At 29.8% G+C, this 24,300-nt stretch overlaps 1 protein-coding gene and 1 long non-coding RNA gene across 2 annotated transcripts; one reads left to right on the top strand and one right to left on the bottom strand.

The window, feature by feature from the left end:
* The first annotated feature begins 1,312 nt into the window (after positions 1–1,312).
* On the top strand, positions 1,313–24,300 carry LOC111416350 (Tumor protein p53 inducible nuclear protein). The gene is made up of 3 exons (XM_023048341.2): positions 1,313–1,420; positions 14,678–15,373; positions 22,173–24,300. Exons 2-3 carry the CDS (start codon positions 14,681–14,683, stop codon positions 22,326–22,328), a joined length of 849 nt encoding a protein of 282 aa, XP_022904109.1. The 5' UTR covers positions 1,313–1,420; positions 14,678–14,680; the 3' UTR covers positions 22,329–24,300.
* On the bottom strand, positions 6,335–7,035 carry LOC139432622 (uncharacterized). Its single transcript, XR_011642361.1, has 2 exons — positions 6,595–7,035; positions 6,335–6,542 (listed from the first exon to the last, which is right to left on the bottom strand). It is a non-coding gene; the product is annotated as an uncharacterized lncRNA (long non-coding RNA).

The following is a 24,300-nucleotide window of genomic DNA, read 5'->3' as shown; positions in this document are numbered from 1 at the left end:
AGTTGTAGATATTGAGCTGGTAGCTCGTTATTTAACTTGTGAAGTAATACTTGGTGCCGAACGTTATTAAAAACCTAAGCTATATCATGGAAAATCCAACTTGAACAGTGTTGCTTGTTTTCTAGGATCTACTCGATTTGATCTGTAATTTTGCGAACCTCAGCAGTGTTGGGCTTCCAATTATAAGTGGTTTTAATCTTTTCAACAGAAGCTTTTTAAATACTTTCGACATGATAGGAAGCAATGATACACGACTTTATACCATTAGGTTACTGCAGGATGATGATTTCTGATACTTTCCAGCAATTTGGTACATGTTTGAATATTTTGCCTGTAATGGGATTATATCTAGGAGCCATCGTAGGAGTCAAGTTGGTGTGAATTTCACGTGGTGATACTAAGTCGATGTTCTCAGTGTCTGTCTTGATGCTCGTTGAAAGATCAGTGCTTGCTCCATTATGTGGTCTGAAGATATTTGCCAGATGGTTGATAAATGCTTTTGGTTATAGCAATGGTTCAAGCCCCATTATGATTTTTATTGGCCAGATTATGATATTCCTTGGGTTTGGCGAAGTTTCTCAAATTGATTTAATCATCACGAATAAAAATTGAAATTTCAGCGGTATTCTTAAATTTCGCCAAGATTCGATGAAGTTTTATAAGTCAATGTCAAATTTCTTCTTGAAATTATTTCTTTTAATGAAGTTACATGGATTGAGCATTATTTTATTGATTTTATAATATTGATAGGATACAATAGAACACATTAGGTTAGCGCTCAATGATTTATTGTATTATTTGATGGGCCATATAGATTACTACTAGAATAGTTCTGGTTTCCCATGTTCTAGAATAACTCCGATTATGCTTCAGTGAGAAAATATAATAACGTTTCCGTTCAATATAAATGTGCATATATTAGCCTGTATGATATAGTGTAATGGAAAATTCTTTATTTACTTTCATGGTTGATATCAACCCTTCTCTAGCTTAATTACATCGATTGCTGTCATAGTTTATAAATAAATCTGATGCTGACTATGACATCGCAAAAAACTGTGTAAATAGAAACAAACACCGATAAAAAGTGCACATAGAACCTTTTTGTCTAGTTAATCATTTTCGATCTCTCTGTATAACAAAGTTTTCGCGTCGAGAATCACGTTAGTCGATATATTAAACAAAGGATGAAAAGCGGAGGAGGTCGTGAAACGCTTGCGCATTCGTTACGTTTCTCTTCCAGCTGGTTAAAACAGCTGATGCGCGGCGATATACCGTCAGCAGTGCTGCCCCCACTTTTGCGGGGCACCTCCTCCCTCCTGCCCTGGGCTGCCCGATCAGCTGGCCACCGACTCGGTTTTCTGCTGTCAGTTGTGCTCAGACATCTCGACGCGTTCGATCGAAAACAATAACAACAAAAGTAAGTTTTTATAGTTTTTTTGGTTGGTTTTGTGGATGTAAAAAAAATTGCTAACTTTTATTACTTTTGATTGATTCTGTACATTAAGTGACCAAAGTATTTGGTACGAAAAACAAGTGAAGATAGAGTTTCTTTTGTTTGGTTTTCCGTACGCACAGTTACGCAATTGTTTATTTTTAACGGGTCTTCTTTGCAAGCTTTAACTTGATTGCTTCACATAAACCATAAAAATAAATGATCTTATATATACTTTTTTAAAGAAGTATTTAAACAACGAGATTTAGACAACGTTTAATAGTAACAAAAAGAATTAGAAAAATTTGAATAAAAATATTAAGTAGGTGTTAATTTGACTACCAAATGAAAAATGAGAGAGAAAGATAAAGATAGATTGTCCTTGTGCGCCAATTTTGTTGCTAATTTTGACATTAGGAACCGCTTCTATTTTCGATTTATGTTACCGGCTGATGCAATTTCTGGGAAATAATCGCATCGTTTGAACGTGATCGTTACCACATCACGCTACCGAGACTCTAAATTACATCAATTGTCATCGTTTCGAAAAGGTTGAGGGGGACACAGGTGCGGATGTGCATTTCAAATTCCGGTTGTGCATTCCCACAATTTCCATAATAATATCGCATTAAAAAAAGAACCAAAAAAGTACCCAAATCTCGCATGACATCATTTCCAGATAATTTTAGACACCAAGAAAATTATTATTTAACATCTGCGAGCATCACTTATCATACAAATTAACTTTCGCAATAATACAGCACGCTTTTTGGCAATAGGTTTTGCAATAAGGAAATTTACCGGTGGCAAAAGAATAGCGATCAGACGAATTTTTGGCATAGATGGGTAAAGGACCATTTAGTGCCCATTATTTACGCGATCTCGCTCGGGCGCGTGTTTGACCCGAGAATCCCGTTTGGCTCGGTGCCAACCTTTCGCCGATCGCTACCAGTAACGAAAAAGGGACGTGTAACTACCTAAGATTTGCCCCCGCGACCGAACTAAACTTGTACTTTTGAACCGGGACTTGATTTAGAAAACGGCGACGACGCGGAAACAAAGCTTAACGTCACGCTGTCTACAAAATCTACGTCAAACGATAACGATTAGGAGCGAATATTATTAGAGAATGTGTGGATATACCGGGTGATTCTATCAAATTCGACTTTTTGGTCTTTATCATAAATAAGGATTAATACGTGATTGGTATCTCTTAATCAAGTTGTCATAATCCTCAAAGCTTCATAAAATTAAGTCCTAATGAGATGACTCTTTTCGCTTATAAGATATACATTTTTTGTAACTTTTATGATTTCTAGGATTAACTTAAAAAAATTAAAATTTACCTCTGTTATCAATATAGGCATCCGTTTTGAGATAACTCCTTTTGTTTTTGAGATATACGATTTTGAACAAAATCGAATTCTCTGGTCTTTTAAGTTTATGCCAGAGTAGCTTTAAAAATTTCTGAAAAATCGTAGGTATCTTCTTTTCAATACCAATGTCTGTTTTGATACAACTCTTTTTGCCTTTGTGATATAAATTTTTGAACATAATCGTAATTTTTTGGAACCTGCATGTTTTCTAGGATTAAGTTTAAAAATTTGTAAAAAATCTATTTGTTTCAATATCATCATGAAACTTATCTCAATTATCAATTAAAGTATCATCTTTTCAATGATATTGTCCATTTTGAGATAACTCTTTTTGTATTTGAGATATACATTTTTGAAGATAATCGTAATTTCATATCTTTTATGGCTTCTACAATAAACTTTAAAAATTCGCGAAAAATCAATTTGTTGAAATATGATTATGAAATTTATCATTTGTTATCAATATAGCCATCGTCTTTTCAATGGTGATGTCCGTTTTGAGCTAACTCCTTTTGTTTTTGAGATATACGATTTTGAACAAAATCGAATTCTCTGGTAATTGTTGAGTTTTTGCCAGAATAACTTTAAAAATTTCGGAAAAGTCGAATTGTTCGAATGTCATCTTGAAACATTCCTCAGTTGCCAATTAAAGTATCTTCTTTTCAATACCAATGTCCGTTTTGAGACAACTCTTTTTGCCTTTGTGATATAAATTTTTGAACATAATTGTAATTTTTTAGAACTTGTTTTCTAGGATTAACTTTAAAAATTCGTGAAAAATCTATTTGTTGCTATATCATCATGAAACTTGTCTCAATTATCAATTAAAGTATCATTTTTTCAATGATATTGTCCATTTTGAGATAACTCTTTTTGTTTTTGACATATACATTTTTGAAGATAATCGTAATTTCATTATCTTTTATGGCTTCTACAATAAACTTTAAAAATTCGTGAAAAATCGATTTGTTGGAATATCATCATGAAACTTATCTCAGCTATCAATTAAAGCATTTTCTTTTCAGTGATAATGTCCGTTTTAAGATAACCCTTTTTATTTTTGAGATATAAATGTTTGAATACAATCGTAATTTCTGAAAATCGATTTGTTGGAATATCATCATAATATTTTTCTCAATCATCAATAGAAGTATCTTCTTTTTAATGATAATGTTCATTTTGAGATAACTCTTTTTGTTTTTGAGATATACATTTTTGATCACAATAGTAATTTCTGATAACTTTAATGTTTCCTTAGATTAACTTTAAAAATTTGTGAAAAATCTGTTTGATGGAATATCATCATGAAACTTATCTCAGTTATCAATTAAAGCATCTTCTTTTCAATGATAATGTCCGTTTTGAGATAACTTTTTTTGTTTTTGAGATATAAATTTTTGAACACAATCGTAATTTCTGATCTTTTACCTTTTCTAGAATAAACTTTAAAAATTCGTGAGAAATGGAGTTGTAAGAATATCATCATGAAACTTATTTCATTTATCAATTAAAACATCTTCTTTTCAATGATGCTGTCCGTTTTGAAATAACTCTTTTTGTTTTTGAGATATAAATCATTCAACACAATCGTAATTAAAGTAACATTCATGTTTTCCAGGATAAACTTTATGAATTCGTGAAAAATCTATTTGTTGCAATATCATCATAAAACTGATCTCAGTTATCAATTAAAGCATTTTCTTTTCAATGGTAATGTCCGTTTTGAGATAACTCTTTTTCCCTTTGAGATATAAATTTTTGAACACAATCGTAATTTCTGGCAACTTTCATATTTACCACAATTACCTTTAAAAATTCGTGAAAAATCGATTTGTTGGAATATCACTATGAAACTTATCTCAATTATCGATTAAAGCATCTTCTTTTGAATGATAATCTCCGTTTTGAGATAACTGTTTTTGTTTTTGAGATATAAATTATTGAACACAATCGTAGTTTCAAGTAACATATTTTATATTTTCCAGGATTATCTTTATAAATTCGTGAAAGATCTATTTGTTGCAATATCATCATGAAACTTATCTCAATTATCAATTAAACCGTCTTCTTTACAAAGATAATGTCAGTTTTAAGATAACTCTTTTTGTTTTTAAGATATAAATTTTTGAACACAATCGTAATTTCTGATTTTTTATGTTTTCGAGAATAAACTTTAAAAATTCGTGAAAAATCGATCCGTTGGAATATCATCATGAAACTTATCTCAATTATCAATGAAAGCTTCTTCTTTTCAATTATAATGTCCGTTTTAAGATAATTCTTTTTGTTTTTGAGATAAAAATTTTTGAACACAATCGTAATTTCATATCTTTCATGTTTTCCAGAATTATGTTTATAAATTCGTGAAAAACCTATTTATTGCAATATCATCACGAAACTTTCCTCAATTATCAACAAAAGCATCTTTTTTTCAATGATAATGTCCGTTTTGAGATAACTCTTTTTCGTTTTGAGATATTAGTTTTTGAATACAGTCGTAATTTCATATCTTTTATGTTTTGTAGAATTAACTTTAAAAATTCGTGAAAAATCGATTTCTTGGAATATCATCATGATACTTTCCCCAATTATCAATAAAAACATCCTCTTTTTAATGATAATCTCTGTTTTGAGATAATTCGTTTTGTTTTTGAAAAATTCGTGAAAAATCGATGCATGGGAATATCATCATGAAACTTGTCTCAATTATCAATTAAAGCATCTTCTTTTCAATGATTATCTCCGTTTTGAGATAACTCTTTTTGTTTTTGAGATAAATTATTGGACATAACCTTAATTTCAACTAACATTCATGTTTTCCAGGATTAAGTTTATAAATTCGTGAAAAATCGATTTATTGCAATATGATCATGAAACTTACCTCAATTATCAATTAAAGCATCTTCTTTTTAATGATAAAGTCCGTTTTGAGATAACTCTTTTTGTTTTTGAGATATAAATTTTTGAACACAATCGTAATTCTTGGTCACTTTTGGATTGTCCAAGATTAACATTAAAAATTCGTGAAAAATCGATTTATCATCGTGTAAATAATAATAAAATCCGTTTTGAGATAACTCTTTTTGTTTTTAATTCATTTTTGAACACAATTTGAAACCTCATCTAAGATTATCGTAGCAAGATGGAGATGATGAGAGTAAAACTTGAAAAACGATCTTTAAATCTAATTCTACTACTTTATAATATTGATACAATCATATTTGTTATTTGAACACTTTTTTAATGAGTTAGAAATAATCTAAGTTCAATCTATTGTTAATTATGCCAGTAATATACTTTCAGTTTACTTATTGTCATTTAAATGAATCACCCTATATTGTATTGACGTTACACACATAGATAAATAAATAATTTGTGACCTTCGTCTAATAACGCTTTGAAAATATTTCGAAATTGCGATAAGAAACATTTTTTAATGATGGGGCCTCAACAAGGAACCGTTTAAGTTATCAATCTCTAATTTTAGGATTTGTATCATTACGATAAAAGAAATAGAACAAAGTGCTACTTAATGTTTATTATGTTTTTATTTACTCGTTTCCTAACGGTGAATGCTTTTGTTTGTGATAGATTTTTTTTAATAACCTTGAACAAGAATGATTTTCGGTTGTGATCATTAGTCACGCTGCAAGAGAGAGAGAATGTCGAGGTTACACGGTCACAGTTGTGTTCCCCTTCGCGTGTTATTCCTCTATCCCATTCAATTCAAACTGAAAACGTAATAAAAAGCTGAAAGAAAAGGAATAATAAAAAATAAATCACCTTCCCTTATTTAAACACCTCATCGATTATCCCTTTTACGGTATAATCAAAACGATCACGAAGTTTTACTCTCCACCAACTGGCTTCGGTCATCGAACATTTATTGCCATATCGACGTGGAGATTACTTTTAACATCTGTTCGGCGTTAACGAGATCAGCTGTTCTTATGTGTTGTATGAAGGTCTTCATTTTCAATTCTTTATAACCTTGACACAAAAGTTTTTATTATTATTAACAATCATGATAACAAAACGTTTTTAAACCATTTTAATTGGACCGATTTTTAAATTAAAACGTTAAAAGTGGTGTGGTTTTTTTTTTTGAAGTACACCACCCTGATGAGAGCGAAACCTATTAAAACGAGAAGAAACACCGACGAAGTGAAGGGAACGCGAATAAAGCGACGTGTGTTGTATGTGTGTGTGTGGGGGGATTCGAAGTTCGAAGAGAGCAAAACCGGGCGTCATTGTTCGACCCCGTAGTTCTTCTATTATGTTATCCAGAGGAACCTGCCCCATTACCTTACCAGATGAGGTTGATTGTGTCGTGGGGCACGACTTCAACAAAAACAACGCACGATTTTACAATCCTAATAATATTGGGGTTTCAAAATGAAAAGTTTAATTAGATATTTTAATACAAAGAAACAAAGTTATCTTATCATTATTGATTTTAACTAAAACAACATGACTGTGCGAGAAAAAAGTTTTTAATAAATAACGTGCTGATGTCATGTATTAGCTACCCACACGCTTTAGATTTATGATTTTTTTTTAAATGGATAAGGAAATATTGCGCAATGTTATAACGATTTTTTTGCGTATTTAATTTTATTAAAACAATTTTGTCTTAAATAAATTAAATTAATAAGTAATTTTTTTGGAACAACACAATTTATCGAAATTCTTCGCTAAATATAAACAAGTAATCATTGTTTGACGAAGTCAAGTCGATGAAATAAAATAAATTTGGACAGATTATCTTGTACGTAGCTTATTCAAATCAAGGTTAGTTAAGTAAACATAATATATGAGTTTGTCTAGACATTGCCAATCCTATGTTATCAAGCACGTAAATAAAATTAATAAATATTAGTGCTATAAAATGAAAGTTTTTTATAATTATTATCATTAATTGTAATTAGTGTCAGATACGTAATAATACAGTGTACACTAAAATAAATATACTATACAGTTATATTATTATGTACCGTTAATCACATAAACAGTTACATATTAAGATTTTACTTATTACTAAATTTACGATCAAAATTAAAATTTTTGTCAAAGCTGCACACTTTGAAAATGCAAAATTTATCATTGCACAAAACTTTAAAAGTGTTAGTCAAGTCTGTGCGAAAAATCTGTGTAATGTTGTCCTTAAATCAAATTGCGCAATTGTGTAAACTTGCCAACATTGAAAGAGAACAAAGAATTAAAGTTTCGACAATCTTTTGCAATGTTTGATTTTTTTGTGGGGCCGGCCAAATATCGGCAGAATTAATGTAAAATGGGAGTTATCGTTAAGAAATCGGTAGATTTAAATATCGTCCATTTAAGATAACTCTTTTTGTTTTTGAGATATACATTTTTGATCATAATCGTAATTTCTGGCAACTTTCATGTTTACCACAATTAAAGCAAGTGAAAAGTCGATTTATTGGAATATCATCATGAAACTTATCTCAATTATCAATTAAAGCATCTTCTTTTCAATGATAATATCCGTTTTGAGATAATTCTTTTTGTTTTTGAGGTATAAATTTTTGATCACAATCGTAATTTCTAATAACTTTCATGTTTTCTTAGATTAACTTTAAAAATTCGTGAAAAACCTATTTATTGCAATATCCTCACGAAACTTTCTCCAGTTATCAACAAAAGCATCTTCTTTTCAATGGTAATGTCCGTTTTGAGATAACTTTATTTCCTTTTGAGATATAAATTTTGAACACAATCGTAATTTCTTGCAACTTTCATATTTACCACAATTACCTTTAAAAATTCGTGAAAAATCGATTTGTTGAAATATCATCATGAAACTTATCTCAATTATCAATTAAAGCATTTTCTTTTCAATGATGATGTCCGTTTTGAAATAACTCTTTTTGTTTTTGAGATATACGATTTTGAACAAAATCGAATTCTCTGGTAACTTTTGAGTTTTTGCGAGAGTAACTTTAAAAATTTCTGAAAAATCGATTTGTTCGAATGTCATCTTGAAACTTTCTTCAGTTGTCAATTAAAATATTTTCTTTTCAATGCCAATGTACGTTTTGAGATAACTCTTTTTGCCTTTGAGATATAAATGTTTGAATATAATCGTAATTTGTTTTCTAGAATTAACTTTAAAAATTCGTGAAAAATCGATTCTTTGAAATATCATCATGAAACTTATCTCAATTATCAATTAAGGCATCTTCTTTTCAATGGTAATGTCCGTTTTGAGATAACTCTTTTTCCCTTTGAGATATAAATTTTTAAATACAATTGTAATTTCTGGCAACTTTCATGTTTACCACAATTACCTTTAAAAATTCGTGAAAAATCGATTTGTTGGAATATAATCATGAAACTTATCTCAATTATCAATTAAAGCATTTTCTTTTCAATGATGATATCCGTTTTGAAATAACTCTTTTTGTTTTTGAGATATACGATTTTGAACAAAATCGAATTCTCTGTTAACTTTTGAGATTTTGCGAGAGTAACTTTAAAAATTTCTGAAAAATCGATTTGTTCGAATGTCATCTTGAAACTTTCCTCAGTTGTCAATTAAAGTATCTTCTTTTCAATACCAATGTCCGTTTTGAGACAACTCTTTTTGCCTTTGAGATATAAATGTTTGAAAGTAATCGTAATTTTTGATAACTTGCATGTTTTCTAGAATTAACTTTAAAAATTCGTGAAAAATCGATTCTTTGGAATATCATCATGAAACTTATCTCAATTATCAATTAAAACATCTTCTTTTCAATGGTAATATCCGTTTTGAGATAACACTTTTTCCCTTTGAGATATAAATTTTTAAACACAATCGTAATTTCTGGAAACTTTCATATTTACCACAATTACCTTTAAAAATTCGTGAAAAATCGATTTGTTGGAATATCACTATGAAACTTATCTCAAATATCAATTAAGGCATCTTCCTTTCAATGATAATGTCCGTTTTGAGATAACTCTTTTTGTTTTTGAGGTATACATTTTTGATCACAATCGTAATTTCTGGTAACTTTCATGTTTTCTTAGATTAACTTTAAAAATTCGTGAAAAATCTATTTGTTGCAATATCCTCACGAAACTTTCTCCAGTTATCAACAAAAGCATCTTCTTTTCAATGGTAATGTCTGTTTTGAGATAACTCTATTTCCTTTTGAGATATAAATTTTAAAACACAATTGTAATTTCTGGCAACTTTCATATTTACCACAATTACCTTTAAAAATTCGTGAAAAATCGATTTGTTGGAATATAATCATGAAACTTATCACAATTATGAATTAAAGCATCTTCTTTTCAATGATGATGTCCGTTTTGAGATATAAATTATTGAACACAATCGTAGTTTCAAGTAACATATTTTATGTTTTCCAGGATTAACTTTATAAATTCGTGAAAGATCTATTTGTTGCAATATCATCATGAAACTTATCTCAATTATCAATTAAACCGTCTTCTTTACAAAGATAATGTCAGTTTTAAGATAACTCTTTTTGTTTTTGAGATATAAATTTTTGAACACAATCGTAATTTCTGATTTTTTATGTTTTCGAGAATAAACTTTAAAAATTCGTAAAAAATCGATTCGTTGGAATATCATCATGAAACTTATCTCAATTGTCAATGAAAACATCTTCTTTTCAATGATAATGTCCGTTTTTAGATAATTCTTTTTGGTTTTGATATATAAATTTTTGAACACAATCGTAATTTCATACCTTTCATGTTTTCCAGGATTATCTTTATAAATTCGTGAAAAACCTATTTGTTGAAATCGGTAGATTTAAATATAAAGTCAGAAATTGTTTGATACAAAGATGGTAGAATGGCACGTTCGTGACGTCACGCAGGTGTAGGCAGCTACTATTTGCACTACGAATGAGTAAATGCTAAATTTATTCTATCCATGTTTTGTAATGTTGTTAGTTTGAGACTTAATAAGGTTCATTATACAGTGTGTCCGTAAAGTAATGGATATTCGACCAGGATTTCGACCTGGGTATAGTTGTATAACAGCGATGTTGAACTTAACTGATGACATATTGCGTGCTTCAGATAATGAACAGTATACTGTAGTTGTTTTTTTAGACTCTTCTAAGGCCTTCTACACTATAAATCATGAATACTTTAAAATGTTTGGGTTTTACTGAAGGTGCGATTTCTTTATTAAATAATTATCTTACTGATAGGACGCAGATGTGTAGGATAGGAGATGATGTGTCCAGCGTGGTGAGGATTACCACAGGTGTCCCGCAGGAGTCAGTTCTTGGGCCGTTGTTATTTACGCTTTACACGTCACAATTTGCAAAAAAGTTGGAGTATTGTAAAATTAATATGTACGCTGACGATTCACAGTTATATCTTTCGTTCCCAGGTATTGATTAGCATAGTGCTGAAGCTAAAATAAATAGTGACTTAAATAGAATCTATCGTGTGGCAGCTAACTATCAATCGACAGTCAACCCAAGTAAATCCATGTATATGTGTCTCGGTAATGCCCGGACTAGAAGCAGACCTGTGTTAAATAACAAATGAATGGTGAAATAATTGGACAAGTAAATAGACAAAATTGTCGGCATTGGGCTACCCAAAATCCACATTGGAAAAAAAACTCGCACACCCAATCAAATCGAACGGGATATTGTCCTGAGTTCTTACTTTCTAAGGAAACCTTAACTGGAAGGAGATGTTCAGATTTTTTCAAAACGATATCATAATACTGTCCCACCTGAATTCCAATGGTAGTTATTCCAACAAGATGGCGCGTCTCCACAGTTCAACAAGCTTTACTAAATCAGTTTTTGACACTTAGGACATTGTTTAAAATAATTGGTTACCATAGTTACCAATTGCTACTGCTATTTTTATAATGTCAAGCAAATCTTTAAAGTAAATTTTCTTATGTAACCAATATTAATATTGACTGCACTAGATTCAGAAAAACATCCTCTTTAATATTTCGTAATAGAAATGTTCATAACTTGTTTAAAAATGGCGGGAAAAATTTAAAATCTACAACAAAAAATTCAAATCTTTAGCCCTGTTTAAGGGATTATCGTCTATATCCCGTTACTTTACGGACACACTGTATAAAAGAAAAATCTTGGTCGAGTTTAGCACTGCGTCTCTTAGGACGGCTAAACCCGAATGCTTTTAGTTCTAGGTCTAATGTTAGTTATACTTTTAATTCATTCAATATAATATCCAATAATACACTAAACCTAGAATTAGAAAGTTACGGGTTACATTATTATGAAACTCGCAAAAAAACGTCATAATCGCAATTTGAAGAAGAGTACTGTAATAGGTTAGAATTGTAGAGGAAAACAAAAAATTGCAGAAATGGAAAACCGTAGATTAAGTCGTATATCTTCTTTATCGGTAGATCTACCGATAAACCGGTAAGGTTGGCAACGGTGTGGTTAATAATCCCATCCAGGTTGAAAGGAAATTCCATTCTTTCTCTTACAAGATTAAGCAAATGTATTACATTCCAGAGCCATTACTTTGCACGAGTTTGGAACTATCGACATTGATATGACTTTATTCTCATCTTTATGCACTGCATAAAAGTTGATAACTTCATCAACGCTGTATACTTGATTATCAAGGAACATATACTTATCACTTATCATGTTTCATGAAGATTTATTACGTTTATTATTAAACGCTTTAGTATTTATTGGTGTCAATTTTGTAGTACTGAGAGTTTGCAAAAAATATCTTTATCTTCATTAACCTATCGCATCATCTTTTTCAACCCATTGGAATGTTTTTTTTTCTTAGAATCAGTTATAGTGAACCCAAGAACTACAATTCTTAAGTAATCATTTTTTTCACTTTTAACGAATCCGCCAACCTAAAGACAGTGTAAGCCATTCATTTCCAATATGTTTATAAGTGTGTGTAGCTAAACCTCATTAATTTTGTATCAGTATTGCGCTTCTTAGTCAATCATTAAAATAGCTGTCTTGGTAATTTTGACGATGTGAGACCAGGAGTTATGGTGTTGCTGAAGAACTATATTGGGCATAAAGTTTCGTATTGACATAACATCGTTTTGCTAAGTAAGCATCTTGTTTTGCTTGTTTATCATGACTAATTTTGAATGAGTAAAATGATATATTTGGCTTTTCTGCATCAATTTCGAAACTGTTCCTTCAGGAGTGGATTCTTCCCTGTTCACGACATAAATCCCTAGAGCTAAAGTATAAAACTTCTATCAACGTACACTACATGCGATTAACCCTAAGCCATAACTCCATGATCGTTAGCAAGGTGGAACGGATGATATAGAAATTGTGGTTACTAAATTACTACCCAAATATCGATGCAAGAACAACCTAGAAGTCTTCATTTTATAAGTTCTACTTGCAGAATTATACTAATTATGGCCAGAGTTGAAAATTAAACAAACACTTAATTATGGATCAAAAACTTGGACGATGTAAAGATAGAAAATAACAGAAGCAGAGATGAAGTATCTACGCAAGATATTGGGGAAAACCAGAAGAGATAGGGTACGGAACAAGAACATCAGGGAAGAACTAAGCTTAAACCCCCTGGTATAGGAAATAAAAGGAAAACAACTAAGTTGGTATGGTCATTTGGTTCGAATGAAAGAAGATAGAATACCTAAGAAAATGTTCAACATGAGGCAAGAAGGAAAGAGAAAGCGTGGTAGACCAAGACCTCAATAGGAGGGAGAGATTGAGAGGATTATTGAAAGATGGGAATCAATGGGTTTACTGTGTTGTTTTTATAAATGTCCTTGATTTGCACAAAAAAGTCAAGGTTATGTCCTCAATGAAGAATTCTTCATTAATTTAGGGAGAAAAAATAATAATTAAACTATAAATTATTATATAAATTAACAATAAATAGTAAGGTATTATAAAATGTCAATATGTCAAAAATTCGATTTGTTTAGTGTGATTCCGCTAGATGGGGTGAGTTACCATGTAAAAAAATAACGATTTTTTTAAGATTTTAAATTAATTTAAGTGGACTACACTCAATTTTTTTGCAATTTTAATATGGCATTGACACATTGAGACTTAAAAGACTTAAAAAACATTTATTTAAAATGTAAATTTATACAAAAATTTTTTATTGTGTTTAGGTTAAATTGTTGTTAAACGTTGTTGTGATGGATTTAACCCCAAAACAGAGACTTTTTTGCAAATCTATAGTTTTAATGTATACTTTTTATCGTAAATTTTAGTAATTTTTGTTAGAATTTGGTAACTTTTTTTAAGTTGTCAACATTAAGTCATTTTTTTTGTTACAATCTTTAACAATCTAGTACTTATCCAAAAATAAGTGTTTTATTGTTTTTGACATAATTTAATTAAGTACTTTCTATTCGATTAAGTTGAAATTTCATTAATTCTCGTTAATCACTCTCTTATTACATAAACAATTTTTCTATCGCACAAGAATTAAGAAAACCTCAAGGGAGAGACTTTTTTTTATTATTTAAAGACACGTTGACCTTGATACCGAAAAGGAGACGTTAACCATTAGGTAGGTAGACGTGTTCAAACTTGAAAGGATTTACAGATGTGAGTACAAAGACGAGCAGGTAACCAAAGATTGCAAAAGAAAAGAAGACAAGTGTATAAAACAGACAAACCAAACAAACATTAAGACGAACGTAAGTCACGAGGCTAACCTATTTTAAACAGCAACGATGTTCATAGGTCACACAGAAGATTATGTAATTGGCAAATATGTAGAAACGTTTTAATTTGTAAAAGGCGTAGATGAAGACATTAATTTTTATAGGTGTGATTAATTTAATGAATATTTAATTTAAATGTTAATTCACATAAATAAGTTTTTTTATTTTTCTTTTCAGACAATGTTTGGACAATTAGTAAACTACCTATTGGGAACAACAAACACTACCACACCCACCGTTAACATTAGACCAGACCAACAACCACCGAATTTATCCACCGAACCATCTCGCGTCGCTCCTCTAGTTTTAGAAGAAGACGATGGTTGGCTTTTGGTTGATCGTGATAGCGAAGGAAATTCCGTCGGTACCGTTGACGATGACGACCTTGAAGATACCGATTTGGACGACCTCATCGACCCCATCCACGACCTGGAAGATCCTGAATTGGACCGATTGGTCGTCCCGTCTGAGATGACACGAAGTGAATCTTCGTCGTCTTCGCACGCGGCTATGGAAGAGTCATGGTACATCACCCCACCGCCGTGTTTTACCTCGACTGGAACCGTCGTGATGGAAACGTCGCCGTTGGAAAATTTGCTTATCGAGCATCCAAGCATCAGCGTTTATAGGCACCATCCGAATCCCCAACATCCACATTTTAGGATTCTTAGCCAACAATTAAGGGAGAGATCGAGCGAGGTGGAGGACGATGAAGATGAGGAAGTGGATGTTGTTAATGTTGAGGATGATTTTGTGGAAATTGAAGACAGGTTGTTGTGGAGGGAACCGGTTAGAAGGAGAAGGATGAGACACGTAGATGAGGTTTTAAGACAGCAAGATGTTCAAAGGGTTAGAACGAAAAGTGCACAAAGGGTAAGTTATTTTTAATAAAACGTTGAAAGTTGTTGTAACGGAGAATAAACGCTTATTCATTGTTATGTGTTATTTCTTGAACATAGTCGTTAATGAGATTGGTGATAAATCGTGTCATAAACAGATTGTGGTTTTAAAATGAGACCTCCTGTCGACGACGTTTAATATTTCTCACTTATTATTGTTCAATTACAAGCAAATTAATGAGATTATCGTTCTTTGTCTTTTATTACATCTCAATTCTGATAACCGCTTAGTTATTTATTTAGTTCTTCATTTTTGCCTTCAACGTAGCTCATCTGCTTCGGATTTCTCTTTGTTTATTCGTGACGAGGTGCAGATGCTTTACGTTGGATGCGTTTACTGTTCAATCCGGCGACAGCCTGGGAAACAAGCATCGAGTGTTCAAAGAGGAAACGATAATTGAACTGGTTCTTCTAGAATATACCGATTTAATTCATTTATTTAACATTTACGGAAACACTCTTCTTAAATTATCATTATTAAATGTTTTAATATGTTTCTTAAAATAGTTTTGAATTATTTAATAATTTTAGGTTATACAGTTGCTCATCAAATTTAGTATACAGGGGAATGGAAGATAGATAATTGTTTCATTTAAGATGCAATATGCAAAAATATATTTTTTTTTGTGACAGTGCAAGTTTAAAACTAGAACTAACACTATACCTAGACCTAGAATCATTCGGGTTTAGCCGTCTATAGAGACGTGGGGCTAAATCCGAATCGTTCTAGTGTTAGTTCTAGTTTTACACTAGCACTGTTACTATGTAGAACTAATACTATGCCTAGAACCTCTCGATTTCTTCACATTTTTGTTTGTAGTATTCTTCTTTCGCTTCTCTGATTTTTGTGCGAATTATTCGTTGTGTTATCTTATATTGTTGATCATTATTTCCTTTGAAGTTTCTTCTCTTATCCACCAGAGCAATAATTTCGTCAGTTATCCATTCTTGCCTTCATGTGGAATTCTCTTTCTTCAGCGTGGCCATCGAGGGTTCCAATAAGGCTGTTTTGATGCCACGCCATTTTTCGTTTACATTTCTGCAGTTTCGGTATTCTCCTTGCCTTCTAATATTTGCAAATTTTCTTTTATCTTAACTTACAACTTTTTTTTAAATTGGACGTATCTAAATAAGGAAGCAACTGCTCGGTGATACACTTTTTGAAAATGTCAGCATTCATGTTATCATGATAATCTGCTGATTTAGACATGGAAGAAAATAACGGAGATTATTGCCAGCATGCAGAATTACATTACCGATAGGTTTTTTTTTAACAGAGTTTTTATCTTCATCATGCTAACTTTTTCGTGGAGATCCTCTTCCAAAAATCCAAGTTTCATCAAGATAGGTGTACCGGATCAAATAGTTTTGACAAATTATCTTAAATGTTGCTTTTAACGATGCAATATGTGGCTGTTTCAGCAAACCACTTCTTTGGTCATCTATGTGGTAGGTAAACCCTATAGTTGGTTATAAGTGGCTTATTTCAATCTCATTGGAGAAAATTCAAACACCCCATCATCTCGGAAATCTTTAAGGAGAATTTTTAAAAATAAATAGATGATAAACCTTTATTACTATCACATTAAATCCTCCAAATGCCATGTTTTATTTACATTTCTGATGGCAATAATATATTTTCTGATGTACAGGATGGTTCAAATTCGATGTCCGAATAGGCTATCTCAGAAACTAGAGTTAGAAAAAAAGTAGCTTACATGTCATGATCTCGTTTTTCGAGAAACTGCTAATGCTGAAAACCTCAAAGCCTTCCCCTAGAGGCCAAAATTGAAAATATCGTAAAACCAACAAGTGCAATTACCTTGGTTATTATTATAGGTGGAGTATTATATCTAAGACATTATATTTTCGGTTTTAGATTTTGAGATATCATGACAATTTTCGTTTTTTTAAATGGAAACAACCACTGATTATTCGCTTATTAAATTCGTTATTTTTTTCTGATTACAAAAATATAGGGTTGTACAGGTCTATTTCTTATTGTTTTAGAATAAAGCTAAAAATAAACTTTTTTTTTTAGTGATGTCGAAGAAATTAAATTTACAGTTTCCTGTAAATTATAACTAAAAATTAAAAAAACATATTTCTCCAATACAATTCATTAAATATTTCCGTATAACAATTGGTGTAATAAACATAATAATTTGTTTTTAAATACCAGAAGTTGTTTGCTTATTTAATTCTAAGCTTTTTAAATGTTACCTACTGCCCCGTAATTTATAGGAAACTGTAAATTTCATTTCTTCGACATCACCGGATTTCGGCGGCGTTTAGAAATGTTATAAAAAAACAAAGAATAATGTTAAAAATAAAGAAATTAAATTTACAGTTTCCTGTAAATTACTATAACTAAAAATTATTCTACTAAAAATTTATATAAAATTTTCTTTATTTTTTAATATATAACATTCTAACATGTTAAACTTTTCGCAATTTTCATAATCAATCTTAAAAAAACGGGATTTTTAATTTGACACTTCAGAAAATTTTTGAATATAAACAAATGTCACTATGTTTATTTGAATTAAAAAAATATATATATATGAGTGCCATCTATCAATAATTTAAGTCATTTAATAATAATATTAAATAATAAAAAATGTGAAATAATGCAATCTATTCCAACTTTTGTGTAAAACAAATATAAATTAAACAGTTCAACAAATATATTTGTTTCAAATATCAGAAATATGTTTTTTTAATTTTTAGTTATAATTTACAGGAAACTGTAAATTTTATTTCTTTAACGACACTAAAAAAAAGTTTATTTTTAGCTTTATTCTAAAATCAATAAGAAATAAACCTGTCAAACCCTATATTTTTGTAATCAGAAAAAAATAACGAATTCGATAAGAATAATCAGTGGTTGTTTCCATTTAAAAAAAGGAAAATGTCATAATATCTCAAATTCTAAAAGCGAAAAGGGAAAAAAGGGGAAAAACAAAAGATGATAGCGCTTTGAGGTTTTCGACATTGTAATTTATTTAAAAAAAGAGATTGACATGTGAGCTACTTTTTTTCTAATTCTTATAGTTTCCGAGATAAGCCTATTCGGACATCGAATTTGAACCACCCTGTATATCATAGGTACCTTGTAAAGGAATGGTTATTATATTTACTTCTTCAAAACAGTTAAAAAACACCACCATAGTCTTTGAATATGAATCTTATTGAATATTTATGGGGAGAAGTTAAGTTTCAATTAAAAACTCGCCAAACTACACCAAAAAGTTAGTGAACTTCATGCCACAGCGAATGCAGGCGATAATTGACGCCAATAGAGGGCCTAAATTTAATCACTTTTGCTTAACTGTATACTCAATTTTGTGAGTAACTGTATTTGATATTGACTTGAAGTTAGCAACTGATATTTTTTGACATTTTCAATATTTAAAAAATAATTAATAAGCGCACGTTATTTTAAGTTACAAACTTTATTTAACGTTGATAAGAAAGTATAAAAATCAAAAAATAAAAATAATCTACACACTTTAGACGAAATAAACGATTTACGCAGCAAAAAAGGAAATGTTAAAGTTACACGATTAGGAGTAATGTTTTTAAATATTAAATGTACCATAATTAGAGAGATTAGATTAAGATTACTGTTATAGATTAGTAATAAACGCTAATTGGAAGAGAGATTATATTTAAATCAATTTGAAATGTGACGTTGTTTCCTGTAATCAATTGCGGCCGACGACATCAAATTTTTAATTTAATTATAAATAATTACAGTTTAATATAAATATAAATATGATATAATAAAATCAATAACGAACCATTAGGAATAACGGAGGTTTATGTCGCTTTCAAAAAAATCTGTGCAGAATGTCATCAGAATTTTTGTTGTAGGATGAACAAAGTTTACATAGGCTTCCATAAACTCCATCGGTCCAGATTGATAATCATGTTATTCATTCATCAGGACTGTGTGTAATGGAGTGGTTATTATCAATTGGTTCAAATTTCAAAAAAATGTATGTAATTTTTTTATTGCAGGTATATAACTTAGATTGAGGATTATTTTATTTATACCTACATAGTATATCAGTTATTCCTTTTATTTTCATCTTAATGAAAATTACATTTACAATTGACATTTACGAACCCAAATGTTGGTTTTATTTCATAATCTTATGTAACTATCAATTCACGATGCAGCATCTAGACTCTAGACATAGTACGAGAAATGTTGGGTTGGATTAAGTTTGGTTTGATTGTATTTCTTGCCCAATCTAGTTCTGGAGGAAAGATAAATCCAGACACTAAATTTGTATAAGATCTACAATAGTTAATTTAAAAGAGATTACTTACTAGAGTGGTGGGTTTATTGCACGTTCTACATAAGGTACAATGTGTAGCCAAAAAATGCTAGAACTTCATTTCCAAGGTAAAATAGCAGAAGCTTACGTTAAAACGAACTCGTACTTTGAAACCAGTGCTTTAAAATACATAGATCTTTACCATCAATTATTTTCTAGGGTTGCAATTTTATGTTTGACATGATAGATTGTTCTAGAAAAAAAATTGTGCAAAAGAAAAGGTTACATCTTGGAACCTGACGTTTTTTTCTACTAAATACAACTTGATCTATGCTTAATAAGGAGATGCAATTCCTTCATATTGCATCATACAAAGCCGAAAAGTTACCTTAATTGTGTTTAATCTTTCAGTTTCTCCATTTAGGCTTCTAAAAATGTATCTTCTCTGCCTTAGTAATATATTACTACATTAGTTATTAGTATGATAAGGTCACAGTTTTTTATCTTTACAGTTTGAGAGAATGAAACCAAGGTTTCTTAAGATTGAGGCTCTACCTCAACTGGGGTTTATCTGTAAAAGTTTTGAATATAGTCTATTTGATCTTCTCTATGCTTTCTAACCAAGGTAACATCTTTTCTTCAATTCTCATAATACTATATCTCCGTTGAGTTTGAATTCATTTTATAGCATTTTTTACATTGATTATATGTATTTGATATTGTAATATTATATTATTTGATCTCGTAAGAAAGACATCTTTTTTTCTATATCTGTCAGTGTCAAATTTTAGGGTTTTTGTTGGTATTACCTAGGGTCCCCATAAAATTTATTATATTTCTCTAATTTCTAATAAAATTTTTTGTAATTCGATAATTGAAGTTAAGAAATTTTAATTTTATTTTATTTCAATTATTTCTGTATAAGTATAAAACCAAAAACTAAAATTTTACCTTTTTGAATGTCGAAAATTTAAACGTCACTTTGACGTTTAAAATTCCCTATTAATCTTGCCAACTTCACAACAATTTGACATTCATTTTGACAATTCAATTTTCAATTACAGTTTTAGAGAATGAAACCGATGTTTTTTGAGGTTGAGGCGCTACGTCAATTGGGGTTTATCTGTAAAAGTTATGAATATCTGTTGGGTGCAAGTAACTTTAGCTTTATTCTTTAAGGGCCAAAAATACATACCTTAGTATAGAATAACTATTTGTATGATAAAGCCGCGAAGATTTATCGTCACAATTTGATAGAATAAAGCAGAAGGCGTTTGCGGCATCACTACATAGTCTATTCGATCTTCTCTATGGTTTAAAACCAAGGTAACATCTTTTCTTCAATTCCAGACCCTCGTTATAGATGTTCTATATCTCCGTTCGGTTTGAATTCATTCCATAGCATTTTTTACATTGATTATATGTAATTGATATTGTAATATTATATTATTTGATCTTGTAAGAAAGATATCTTTTTTTCTATATCTGTCAGTGTCAAATTTTTGGGGTTTTTGTTGGTATTACCTAGGGTCCCCATAAAATTTATTATATTTCTCTAATTTCTAATAAAATTTTTTGTAATTCGATAATTGAAGTTAAGAAATTTTAATTTTATTTTATTTAAATTATTTCTGTATAAATATAAAACCAAAAACTAAAATTTAACCTTTTTGAATGTCAAAAATTTAAACGTCACTTTGACGTTTAAAATTCCCTATTAATCTTGCCAACTTTACAACAATTTGACATTCATCTTGACAATTCAATTTTCAATTACAGTTTGTGAGAATGAAACCGATGTTTTTTGAGGTTGAGGCGCTACGTCAATTGGGGTTTATCTGTAAAAGTTTTGAATATCTGTTGGGTGCAAGTAACTTTAACTTTATTCTTTAAGGGCCAAAAATACATACCTTAGTATAGAATAACTATTTGTATGATAAAGCCGCGAAGATTTATCGTCACAATTTGATAGAATAAAGCAGAAGACGCTTGCGGCATCACTACATAGTCTATTCGATCTTCTCTATGGTTTAAAACCAAGGTAACATCTTTTCTTCAATTCCAGACCCTCGTTATAGATGTTCTATATCTCCGTTCGGTTTGAATTCATTCCATAGCATTTTTTACATTGATTATATGTATTTGATATTGTAATATTATATTATTTGATCTTGTAAGAAAGATATCTTTTTTTCTATATCTGTCAGTGTCAAATTTTTGGGGTTTTTGTTGGTATTACCTAGGGTCCCCATAAAATTTATTATATTTCTCTAATTTCTAATAACATTTTTAGTAATTCGCTAATTGAAGTTAAGAAATTTTAATTTTATTTTATTTCAATTATTTCTGTATAAATATAAAACCAAAAACTAAAATTTAACCTTTTTGAATATCGAAAATTTAAACGTCACTTTGACGTTTAAAGTGACGTTTAAATTTGACATTAATTTTGACAATTCAATTAATAAATTTTTTTGTTTGTTTTAGGTACAAATTCAAAAAGCGTGCCAGACTTTGAAAAAAGGTTATCTGGAACGCACCAATAAGGCTCGTGATGTAAACAGTCGTAACCAGCGTCAGCGTCGTGGTGAAAAATCGCAGGGGGCACGACGTTCCTGCGCCAATAACAACCGCAAGTGCTGAGCACAACTAAAACACTCTGATCTCACCGGGTACAATCAGGCGGATGGAAATGTTCCAAAAAAAAACATTTTTAAACTAGATCCAAATAACACAAACAAAATATTGAGAAATTAACCAAAAATGAATTCAGAATAGATAAATTAAGAAAGGAAACTGAATATTTTATGATTGATTATGGTAATTATAGATTATATGACGTTTAAAACGTTTTAATTTGTTTGGGAGAAGGGAAACATTTCATAAAAAATCCCTGGAGAAGTCCAATTTTTGCGAGTTAATAAATAAATCAATAGTAATGATGTTTTTTTTTTGTTGAGTAAAAGGGGAATTTATTAAATATTGTTACTATTGAGTCTTCTTTTGAGTTGTTTATTTATTTTGAGTTATTTCATAAAATATTCAGTTCAAAACGGAATGAAATAACATTAACAGATTGAGTGTGGTAAAAAAAATCTTAAATTTTAAAACCGTTTGTGTTCAAAAAATGATTAAATCAAAAAAAATCTTTCCTCCGATCTGAATTGTCCGGCTTTTTTTTTCTAAATCGTAAGTTTGATTAATTAATCTAATTAATTTGCTTTCTGTAAATTGTTTCGGGCATTACCGATAAACAAAAATCAAGAAGATGTAAATAGAGTTATTTTTATTATTAGATTTAGTTAAATGATACCCTTAAATTATTTTGTTGAAATAAAAAGAATCAATAATATGTTATTATTTTTTACGCACTTAGTTCGTTCTACTTTTTTTTATTTCTTATATTTTATGTGATTTATTTCGTATTATTTAGTTTAAAGTTTAAAAAGGAGAAAAAAAATGTAGGATTATTTCAAAACAAAAACGGAAAAATGAATGCATAGATTAAAAATGAGAAAAAGAATACCTAACAGTACAAAATTCCCCCCTTTTATATGTTTTTCTTTTACTTCTTTTTTTTTGGGCAACTTAAACATAATAAATAATAGGAGAATTTCTAGCAATACTTACAAAAAAAATAATAAAGAGGGTAAAGAGAGTAAATATTTTTCAAAAGAAGAAAATTAAGATCTCAAAGTTATGATTAAAACCTAGATAATTTTTAATTTCCCCCCACAGTGCTTTTCTTTTTTGAAAACGAATTTGCCCTCGATACTCTCTTAATAATGTCCACTAGATAATTAAAAAACAAAAAAATAAACCGTTTCAAAAAGCAGTCAAGAATTTTAAGAGATATTTTGGTCATTTTTCTAACAAAAAAAATCTTTAAAAAGAAAATTTTCCAGAAATCATTAAAAAAAAAAACTAAAAACGCTTACCGTAATTGTTAATCGTTGTATGTATTGTATGCACATTGTAGATCACTTAAATATGATTAATATTAAAGAAAAATAAATAATTAATAAGCGCCGCAAAAAAAATTAATAAAAAAATTAAAATTTATTCTTATAGAATAATCAGTCAATTTTTCAGTCGTTGTGAAAAAAAAATGATTAAAAAAACGAAAATATAAAAAAATTGTTATAACTCTTTCATATCTGTGTGCACTCGAGAAAAAAATAAACCAACAAAAACAATTAAATAAAAATTAATTAATAAACAAATTGGAAATACAAAAAAAAAAATTTGTTTTCTTAAAATTAACTTTATAAATTTTTATTTTCGTATAATGAATGACATTTGAGAGTCGTAACGGCACTTTTAGTGATAGAGCATGAGTATTCGTAAACGTATCGTATGTAAACGAAATAAAAAAAAAAATAATAAAAAAACAAAATAATAATGTATGTCGTAAGCAGTGTGAAAACTTTGCGAGTTACTCTTTATTTTTTATTAGTGTAACAAATTTAAGCGAATGTGTCCATTGCGAATGTAATCACTCAAAAGATGTTTGAAAAGATGAGAAATGTAGATGCGATTTCTTTCTCAAATAAGTGAGGTAAAAAAAATTTTTAAAAATTTTATGAATAAAACAAAAATAGATACTTCTGTTAAA

The sequence above is a fragment of the Onthophagus taurus genome, chromosome 1 (assembly GCF_036711975.1).
Source record: "Onthophagus taurus isolate NC chromosome 1, IU_Otau_3.0, whole genome shotgun sequence".
Lineage (NCBI taxonomy): Eukaryota > Metazoa > Arthropoda > Insecta > Coleoptera > Scarabaeidae > Onthophagus > Onthophagus taurus.
The sequence above is the reverse complement of the archived record's forward strand: the minus strand, read 5'-3'. Positions and strand labels throughout refer to the sequence as shown.

What these genes read in the sequence shown, in the direction of transcription:
- LOC111416350 (XM_023048341.2), top strand. Translation starts at nt 14,681, where the DNA reads ATGTTTGGACAATTAGTAAACTACCTATTGGGAACAACAAACACTACC. An exon ending in GAACGAAAAGTGCACAAAGG is followed by an intron (nt 15,374 to 22,172) that starts GTAAGTTATTTT and finishes TGTTTGTTTTAG; the next exon opens with GTACAAATTCAAAAAGCGTG.